This window comes from Onychomys torridus, chromosome 3 (genome assembly GCF_903995425.1).
Source record: "Onychomys torridus chromosome 3, mOncTor1.1, whole genome shotgun sequence".
NCBI classification, from domain to species: domain Eukaryota; kingdom Metazoa; phylum Chordata; class Mammalia; order Rodentia; family Cricetidae; genus Onychomys; species Onychomys torridus.
Genome location: NC_050445.1, coordinates 128,914,948 through 128,925,856, shown reverse-complemented (window position 1 = coordinate 128,925,856; position 10,909 = coordinate 128,914,948). Strand labels below are relative to the sequence as shown.

General features: G+C 38.5%; 2 gene segments (V, D, J or C); both read right to left on the bottom strand.

Moving 5' to 3' along the window:
- Nucleotides 1-408: 408 nt before the first annotated feature.
- LOC118580175 lies at nt 409-1,216 on the bottom strand. The segment is given in 2 exon segments: nt 409-770; nt 1,168-1,216. Coding segments are annotated over 2 exon segments (411 nt in total).
- Nucleotides 1,217-10,049: 8,833 nt separating this feature from the next.
- On the bottom strand, nt 10,050-10,536 carry LOC118580174. The segment is given in 2 exon segments: nt 10,050-10,360; nt 10,488-10,536. Coding segments are annotated over 2 exon segments (360 nt in total).
- Between the last annotated feature and the right edge of the window lie 373 nt (nt 10,537-10,909).

Below are 10,909 nucleotides of genomic sequence, written 5' to 3'. Positions count from 1 at the left end.
TAAATAAAAACCTAATGTGAGATTAATAAATTAATTATATAAAATAAAATAATTTAATAAGAGGGTTTGTCTCATTACCCAGCTCTTAACCTGAGTAATTTTAAATGAGTGATGAAAGCAGATAAGACCTACTGAAGCATGATGGGTCTTCAGTCATGCATGCTGAGCAGGCACTGGTATAGCATTGTCCTGAGGTAGATCCAATACCAAGGCTTATGATGCTGATGAGGTCAATAAGGCCAGAAAGAGAGGTGTTTCTTGAAGCACAGTGATGACATAAAGCTCCAGAGCCCTCAGCTGCAACCAGTTACTCTGAATTCTCAGCATCTCTCTCTCTCTCTCTCTCTCTCTCTCTCTCTCTCTCTCTCTCTCTCTCTCTCTCTCTCTCTCCATCACACAGATGATGAGCTAGGCCATGCCAAGCAAAGAGGTTTTTGTTAGAGTATGTGTTACTGTGGGAGGAACATGTGTAGTTTGGGAACAGTAATACTTTCCAACATCCTCAGCCTCCACACTGCTGATTTTCAGTGTGACATCTGTCCCAGATCCACTGCCAATGAACCTGTCTGAGATCCCATATTCCTGGATATAGACCCCATAGATAAGGAGCTGGGGAGACTGGCCAGGTCTCTGCAGGTACCAGTTCAAACAGGTAGCCCCTTCACTATCTAGGAGACTCTCACTAGAACTACAAGAGGTAGAGGAGTCATCTCCAAGGAGGACCAGCAGGGAGAATGGAGTCTGGGTCAGCATGGCATCATCACTGGAACCTGAAATAATAAGAGAAGTGTTCAAAGTCATGTGGAAACTTCATGTGAAATCTTTCAATTCTTCTTTATCTTACTTATTTAAAGTGATAGTTTTGTTATTTTTACAGGTGGTATTTGTTCATACAGTAAATCCTTTATCACAAAACAAGTGACTAGAAAGCCCTAAAAGGGAACCAGACATACTCTAGACAAAATTCAATTCCATCTGGGTCAAAATCATCTGAGGAGCTAGGATTCCATCTTAGAATCCTTCTCTCACAGATGTAAACCTCACATGCTAATCCTGGAACCTGAGCCCTGCTATCTTACACATGGACAGAAAGAACTTGGACAGCAGTGCGCCCCAGAGTATACCCTCCTACCCCCGTTTTATTTTTGCATTTCTCTCACTCCTTACCAGGAATGCAGAGCATCAGCAGCCCCAATAACTGAATGGGGGACCTCATTTTGATAAAATAACCTGAAGTATGTGATCAGTCAAGGAACAAGTACAGCTGAGCTTCTGTAACTCAGAGCAGAAAGGGCAACTCTACCCTAGAGAGTAATATACAAGTATCAAGGTGTATGCAGCAATATAGACAGAGAGAAGAGTTATGTGGGCCTCTTATATTTCTAAAAAAACAACAAATGATCTTTTATATTAGGGTATAATTGGTAACATAAAATGTGTTGATTGATAGAACAGCTAGATGCTTAAAATTCAACATGGAAGTCACAGTTCATGTTCCTGGCTCTCTTCACACATAACAAAATAATAAGCACAGTATGCTGCATTCACTCTCCCATGAATTGATTCTAATGTCTGGTCATGTCAACTACTTTTCTGTAAAGTTGATTTTAGAAAAAGACACAGAAATCTCAAGGAATAAAGGGAGATAAGGCAATTTCAGGTTGGTGGAGCAGATTCAGGTTCTGTGCTCCTGTAACAAAATCTAGTGGGCTTTTCTAAGAAATGTAAATCATTCTGTCCTTTTTTTATCACCATAAATTTCCATTATGATGAAAAGTGTCCCTGCATAGGCCCCAGGCTCCAAACAGCTAGCTCATGCACTAAGGACAGGTCCTGGTGCCTACTGCCTGGAGGACACCCAAACAATTCAAGCTAATTAACTGTCTCACTTATCCAGAGGGCCTGATCCAGTTGGGGGCTCCTCAGCTATTGGTTCATAGTTCATGTGTTTCCACTAGTTTGGCTATTTGTCCCTGTGCTTTTTCCAATCATGATCTCAACATTTCTCAACAACAATCCCTCCTCCTTCTTGCTGATTGGACTCCTGGAGCTCCACCTGGGTGCTGGCTGTGGATTTCTGCATCTGCTTCCATCAGTCATTGGATGAGAGTTTTACTCTATCTCATTGGTTTGGATATTTTGTATTCTTTTATTAATATCTGTTTTCATTTGTTTAAAGAAAAATATTAGTTAACTAGTATTGAAGATTATTGGGATCCAACCCCTAGGGCCTTCTCTCAGGGTCTGTGGGACAATCTACAACTAGCTGGAAATCTAATCTTAAGGATATCAATTGAATCTATGTACACCGTGCTCTTACAGTCCATCCACTTTATTGTTCTAAGTAAGCTAATTTCTTCTTCTGATCTCTTTGTTGTCTTCTCTTTGTTCTAATGCTTCTCTACGTCTACAGCTTCGTTCAGCTCTCCTAATTTGAACCTCTCTTGCCTGGCTCCCCAAGATGTCTAAAAGGAGTTTTCTTACAATCCTAAGAAAAGTTTCAAAACCATCAAGATCATAGCACATTCATAGAATTGATGGTAAGGAGCAGAGCCATTAACACAGTAATGCAAGTTTCCAAGGTCTCAGGACCAGAGAGGGTGGGGTGCAGTACCCAGTGCCACAAACTCTGAGCCATAGCTTTTTCTCAGCAGACTTGGCAAGTGAAGAATTGGCGGGCTTTTCTTAGGGTGTTTTGTATTAGTAACATTGGTAGACAACTGGGACTCTGACCTTGTGCATAACTGTAAATTTTCAAACTTATGATCTATTTACAAAGGCCTTTAGTCTAGTTTGAACTTGCTCTGAGGTAAAAATGAGCTAGATGTGTGCAGTTTGTGTTAGACTGAAGAGAGATTTTTATTTTCTTTGTTAGTCTGAGCAAAAATAACAAAGAAGGATTTAAGTGTCTATAGTCTCATGGAACAATGGAATCTGGCTATGAAGCACATCCTAGTATTTTTCTAAAATCGAAATTATTCAGCTAAATGCAAAGTCATCTTCCTGACCACCCACAGATATATGTGCCCATAAGATTGAGACATATTCATATGACTACATATATATATATCACATGAAGATGCCAGGTAATAAGAAAATATCATACCTGTTATAGCACAAGAAGTTTACAAAAAACAGCCAATTCATTCAAAAGGCAGTAATTCCCAAATGATTTATGCAATGGTTTCTTCGACCAGAACCTTTGGTTCTGAAAGTTTGACCTTTCAAACACTTGTTTTCACCTGCTGCATACTCACATTACCTTTTGCTATCAACAACTCTCAATAGCCTAGGTTTTTGAAAATTTCATCTATGTCTATAATGTATTCTGATTTTTCTTCCCTCACATACTCTGTCTCCATCCAAACTTAATGAACCCCCACACCCCCACATGCCTACCAATTTGTTCTCAAGTACGACAAAATTGTTGTTTTGTCAGTTCGATTACCCAGATCCATCTGTGTAGACATTGGATTTGAAATATTCATTGAAGCCTGATGGTGTCATCATGGGTAGACAGCTAAATGCAACCATTTTCCCTCCCACAGAATCAATCACTAATTCAGCAGTAAGTTTAAAATTCCTGTACATTCCCGCCTCCATCCATGACTCACTGTTATCAGATAAATTCTTGTGCAGACCCGGTGCACATATACCCAGCTGCTGAGAGGTTGTGATTGTGATAGCTGAGTTTTGCCCAAAAGTTGACATTTCACAGTATTTCCAAATATTTTCCACTCCTGATAATCTTTCTGTGCCCTCTTCTGCAATGTTCTCTGAGCATTAGAAAACTAGGGTATATGAGTTTTTCATGGCTTAGCACACATCTGTCTCTTTTTTCAGCGCCTCCAGCATCCATGAATCTCTGTATTTATCACTCAATGCATAGAAGAAGCTTCTTGGTATTCAACTGAGGGTAGAATATATGATGGGGGGGATATCTTTCTTTATGATGAGAATATGTATTACACTGATTGGTTGATAAATACAGCCTTTTGGCCTATGATAAGACAGCTTAGAGGCAGGTAGGAAATTTAAAGACAGAGACAGAAAGAAGGCAGGAAAGATGCAAGCGAGCTGCCCAAGGAGCATCATATAATGGGATGCAGGTAAAGTCATGGAACATGTGACAATACATAGACTAATAGTTATGGGCTATTTTAAGATATAAGAGCTAGCTAGCAAAAAGCCTGAGCCATGGCCATTCAGTTATAATTAATATAATCCTCTGTGTGTTTACCTGGGAGATGTGAGTGGGAGAGATTTGTCCCAACTGCAGGCAGGCCAGGACACAGAAAATCTTCCCACTACAAATATACCTAAGTGCACAACTATGGATATGTTTGTATAGATAGAGGGATGCTTGGCACTTGTTCAGTTTACCTGAACAATATCCAATTCTCATCTGGAGTCTGTGGACTCAATGTAAAGTGTGTTTGACCATGTTTAAATTACACATATCTGGAGTTATTCCCAAATCCAGTAAGAAAGCTTTTGGCTAAATAACAGCAGTGTCACTGCTATGCAGATGAGCACATGTCACTAGTCAGTTCAAACTAGTAGATTGTAATGTTCCTGTAAGTGTAAGATAAGATATATCAATATCTTTTCTCTCCCAGCTAAACTTCAAAGCATCTTCTAGAACTATCAAAGCTACCCAGCCATAAAGAAGCTTCCAGCTCAATTCCACCTTCATTTCTCTATATTGTGCAATCAAAGTACATGGTATCATCATTAATGTGGCTGTATCATCTAGATCTTGGGGACAAGAGACAAGTTATATATTGTTTGGTTACCTCTTTGTTCCCCCTCACCAAAAAATCACAATGATGTAGTCATGCCTGCATTCAAGTTTTGTTTATTAATGTAGATCTGAGGATAGCATTTTCTAGTTATACCTGATGTTGCCATTAAAACATTTTTTTTTAATTTAATAAATTATATTTTTGTGGGGTACAAGATATTGTGGTTTCTTTATATCTATAGCACATTTATTGGGTTGGTTTCTATATAGTTTACTTCTTGAGTTCTTTGGGTATTCTAAATATCAATCATCTGTCAGATGTACAGCTGACAAAGAATTTCTTCCTTTCCATGAATTAGCTCTTCAGTCAATTGACTGTTCCCTTTGCTGTATAGAAGACTTTTTGTTTCAAAAAATTCTACTTGTCAATTGTTGGCCTTATTTCTAGAATGAAATTCAGAACAGAAGATCCAGAATTTAAGTCCATACAAATTTACTCACTTGCATTCCTGTTTAGAACTTTCTCACCTATGTCTATATGTTGTAGAATATTTGCCATCTTCCCTTTATGGAAATGTATGAGTCTCTACATTAATCTTTCAATGTTTTCACCATCATTGATGCATCTGTAGTTGATTTCAGTGCAAGATGTGAGACAGGGTTCCAGTTTTATTCTTCTATATGTAGATATCCCATCCAATGTTCCTATCACAATTTGTTGATATTTCTATTCTATCCTCCTTACTGTGTGTGTGTGTGTGTGTGTGTGTGTGTGTGTGTGTGTGTGTGTGTGTGTGTGCGCGCATGCACTCACATTGGATCTTCTATTCTGTTTCATTAATGTACATGTGTACATTTTTGTCAGCACCATACTGTTTCTATCATTATTGTTCCCTACTATAACTGAGATCATGTATGGAAGTGGATACAGTATTATTATTATTTTTTCTCAGCTTCCATGTAACTTTTTTTTTTTTTTCGAGACAGGGTTTCTCTGTATAGCTTTGTGACTTTCCTGGAACTCACTTTGTAGACCAGGCTAGCCTCGAACTCTCAGAGATCCGCCTGCCTCTGCCTCCTGAGTGCTGGGATTAAAGCTGTTTGCCACCACCGCCCAGCCCATGTAACTTTTAAGATTGTTCCTTTTTCCCTAGCTATGAACAATAACATTGGGATTTGAGTGAATGTACTAATTGCCTTTGATGGCATGGTAATTCTCACAACATTAATTCTATATACTCATGAGCATGGGGAGTCTTTCCAACTTTTAGTGTTACTACTGTTTCCTTTCTGAAACACCTGAAGAAAAATTTAAATATCCATTTGAAGGCTCCATCGCCTGTTGATCATTCAAGAATGGGACATTTAATATCTATATCTTTGCATAATTTGAAAATTGCTTCAGCTTAATATTGACTTTTAGTCAGAAATTATGTAAAACAATTTCTATTTTTAACACTTAACATATTTTGTGGCTTAACATATACCAAATTTTTGAAGAATATTCCCTGTACTAATGAGAATAATATATATTGTGAACCTGACAGATAAAAATACTTTTTCGTTATCCATATATCAGTTGATTGACATCTATGGTATTTCTGTGCCCTAGCTATTGTGAACTGAGCAACACTAAACACAGATGAGCACGTGCCTCATGGTAGAAAACAGAGTCTTTTGGGGTTGTGTCCAGGAGTATCATAGCTGGATCCTGTGGTAGATCTAATTCTAGGTTTTTCAGGAACTGCCACAAGGATTTCCATAATGGCAGTATCAATTGCAACCCCACCAACAGAATATGATTACTTTCCATGTCCCTCATCCTTGCCATCATTTCATGTCTTTTGTTTTCTTACAGAGTCATTCTGACTGAGGTAAGATGAAATAGCAAAGAAGTTCTAATTTGCATTTCTATGATGGCTAAGGGTAGTGGATCCTTTTAAAATATCTTGTATCCATTTGCGTTTCCTCTGACAATCTTCTGTACAGTTCTATGCTCTACTTTCTTTTTTATTTTATAATTTAATCTAATTTTACATATCAGCCATGGTTTCCCCTGTCCACCCCCCAACCACCCCACAGCTATGCTCTACTTTCTAATGGGCTTTTTTGTCATCTTGGTATTTTCTTGGTGGCCTCTGCTTCAACTCCTAGCTCCAGGTACTTCCCTGCTTCAGTTTCTGCTATGAATTTCCTCAGTGACTGAATGTAACCTGAGGTATATAAGCCATTTTCTCCTCAAGTTGCTTTGGTCATGGTGTTCCTCACAGCAATAGAAACACTAAGTTAATAATAAACAAAAACTCATAAAACCAAACACCAAGATGACATCATAGAAATGCAAATTAAAATTTCTTTGAGCAAACCTATTTTCTTATTTTATTTTTTTAGTTGTGAGCCTAGCCTTTAACTTCTAAGCCATCTCTTCAGCCCTCAACCTATTCTCTTATAGCACCCAGGACAACCTGCCCAAGGGTGGCACCATCCATAGTGTCGTGGGCCCTCCCACAGACATCGTTATTCCAGACAAGAACACACTGTCTTGCCTAAGGCAAGTCTTATGGAGCCATTTTCTCAACTATAGTTTCCTTTTCATGTAACTTGTGTCTAGTTGACATAAAACTAGTCAACACAATTCTAGACAGTAATCATCTGTCATACTTATAACTGGTAAATTTTTTTCCCATTCTTTAGGTTACCTCTTTAGTCAACTAACAAAAATCTCATCATTTTTTTTTTTTTTCGAGACAGGTTTTCTCTGTGTAGCTTTGCACCTTTCCTGGAACTCACTCTGTAGCCCAGGCTGGCCATGAACTCACAGAGATCCACCTGCCTCTGCCTCCCAAGTGCTGGGATTAAAGGCATGTGCCACCACTGCCTGGCTCAAAAATCTCATCTTTGTATTTCCCCACAGGTATTGAAATATCATTTCCACATTGAAACTTCATTTGCTCATAAAAACTATACAGAGTATGTTTTAAAGAATAAATTTACTTATAATTATCAATTTGTAGGATGAAGCCTCAAGATTTTCCATTAATTAGTGGATAAATATGATGTGAGGTAACCAGCCATGGAATATATTTCAGAACAACAACAACAACAAAAGAAATAAGGAGTTGTTTCATGCAACAGGAGTCTGAAAAACACCTATGAATTTATTTGAAAGCTTTTAATACCATGAATGTTGTTACTTGAAATTGGATTACCTGGTACTGTTCTGAAGTCAGAGCTCCCTGCCATGAAGTTATAGGCCACCTAACTATGCTGTCTTTAGACCTCCTCAGGCAACACTGTATTGTTTCTGAATCTTGTAAATAAATAGCCAACAGTGGTTAAGTCACAGAATTTTCAGAATGTTGATTCTTGGGTTTATATTTATAATATGTATGTGCAACCTTTCAAGTATCCTCAGCACATTTCAGGAAAATAAAAAGAGTGCCTTCACAGAGCCATAGAGCAAATGGAAAATGAATTATTGCACTAACTATGCAGGAGCTTCAGGGAATTTAATAAATAATTTGATTAAAGGAAAAATGGGGATGTAATTTTCTTTTCTTTTAACAGAAAAAGTTTTACTGTGACTTATGTTGTAACAAGTCATCAAGGATTTTATTCAGAATTAAAGTGAGCTACAGGACAGATAAAATGCAATAGAACTGAAGACCCTGAATGAAGTTTACTCAAGATAATTCTAAGAGCTTCTTTCTGTTTTTCATCCAGAAGAAGAAAGTGTTGTTTGATCAGGTGTCTAATACATATAATTCTCTATTTTGATTGATAGCATTTGTTCAATGTACATGTCTTTTTCCTGTGATGTGTCTGGTGGTAATCATATGCATGGTAGATAGTGTATAAGTATAAGATAATAAAAGGAAACTTTTGCACAAAATGTTATTTTAAGGACATGGTTTACTGTGCAAATTTAGTTGTAGGCTGAATTGGTTGACAGTCCCTACTTGATCATATCTCTCTGGGTTTACTTGGCCATCCTGGAAGGCATTGTGAAGACATGGGTTGGAATGAGTTGAGAGCTCTGTTTGAAGAGTGGTGAGCATGCAGCTTGATGAAGTTGTTCCAGTCTCGGTTATCTCTCTGTCTCCTACTTGCAGTTAAAGATCTAAACTCTTAGCTACTTCTCCAGGGCTGCATCTGTTTGCCTGCTGCCATGCTTCCCACCACACTGGACTTGGACTAACATTCTAGAACTTTGAGGCCCCAAATGCATACTTTCATTTATAAATTGCTTTGGTCATGATGTTTTGTTATAACAATAGAAAAGTAACCAAGAAACTTTATGTCTCTGTAAGAAGAAAAATGAGCAAACACACAACAGAGGAAATCTTCCTCCCTTCCATGCACATAATATGGGAGTTCATATACTGAGGACCATGTGATCAGGAAGCCTTACTTTCAGTAAAAAAAAATGGATTCTAGATTATGAGAAAAATCTCTTCCCAGTATGAATTTTTCTGAAATATTTAAGATTTAATTATTTTTAGTTTATGTGTACTCGTGTTTTCCCAGATTATTTGTTCATGTACCATGTGAGCTCAGTGCCCTCAGAGGCCAGAAGAGGAGCTCAAAAATACTGGAACTAGAGTTACAGACAGGAGCTAGCAGTCATCTGTTCTGGGAATCAAACACAGGCCCTCTAAAAGAGAATTCAGTGCTCTTAAAAATTAAGGCAGCAATTCTCAATCTGTGAGTTGTGACTCATTTTACAAACCTTATCTCCAAAATTATTTACACTATGATCCATATCAGGAGAAAAAATACAGATATAGTGTAGCAAGGAAAATAATTTTATGGAAGGGTGTCACCACAACATGAGGAACTGTATTAAAGGGTAGCAGCATTAGGAAGATTGAGAACCACTGTACTAAGTCATCTCCCCAGCCTGATTCCTCAAGATTTTAATACTATGAAAATTAGATAATAATTTTCCTGTAGAAATAACTGATTTGGTGTAAATCTGTTTGTAGGTGTGTGTGTGTGTGTGTGTGTGTGTGTGTGTATGTATTGATATCTATGTTGTAGTAATCTTAGCTGTTGCCAAAACTCTGAAACTTAGGAAGAGTTATTTTTCCATGTGAGTCATGACATTATTTCTTTTTTTAATGTTCAGACTGGGAGAGTGGTCATACATGACCATCAAAAAAGTTTCACTAACCCTGTACAAAACATCACATTGACCTTTAAATCTTAGCAAAGAGGGAAACTCTCAGCAGCTGGAGACCCTAGAATAAGCAGTTGGTGCAGCCCAGGCTCTCACTTCTGCTTCCCTGGTGGTTTATGTCATGGCTTATATCACTGTGGGAGGGTAACTGCTACCCTGCAGACAGAAATAATCTGCCACATCTTCAGGCTGTAGGCTGCTGATCTTGAGAGAATACTGTGTGCCAGATCCACTGCCACTGAATCTTGATGGAACCCCATCTGCCAAGCTGTTTGCATAATAGATGAGGAGCTGAGGAGGTTTCCCTGGTTTCTGCTGATACCATGCTAAACCACTGTAAATGTCCTGACTTGCCCGGCATGTGATGGTGACACTTTCTCCTAGAGATGTAGACAGGGAGGCTGGAGACTGAGTCATCTGGATGTCACATCTGGCACCTAAGAGTGGAAAATTGAAATAAAAAAAATTCCCACACAATTAATTCTGTTAGAAGAGGACTGTCCCATAGACCAGAAAGTACTGACCACACTCAGCTGAACACATTTCCAATTTTGTCTTCCTTACCTGTGAGCCAGAGCAGCAGCAACCCCAGGAGCTGAGTGGGGACACTCATGTCTGTGCTGTGACCTGTGTGAGGCTGACTCCTGTGCAGGGTGTGTGACCTGACTATGAAGAAGTCCTCAGGGCAGTGGGATGTACTCTGGGCATATGCAAATCAGAAAAGTCTAGGCACAATCACAGGACTGGCTGAACCATTAACTCATTCCAGGCCTGTTGTACTCTCATAAGACAGAACATGCTTACATTCAGGGAATGTCCTCCTCTTCAGACAACAAAGAACAGCCCCATTCTATGAGTTACACATTATTTTCATTTCTGTCATGTTCAATGTAGAATTTTCTTCTCATATTTCCCTCCATTCCAGAGGCTTTAAGATATGGTACAGTTTCAGAAAGTACATAAACAATTACAGGGTCCTTCATAGG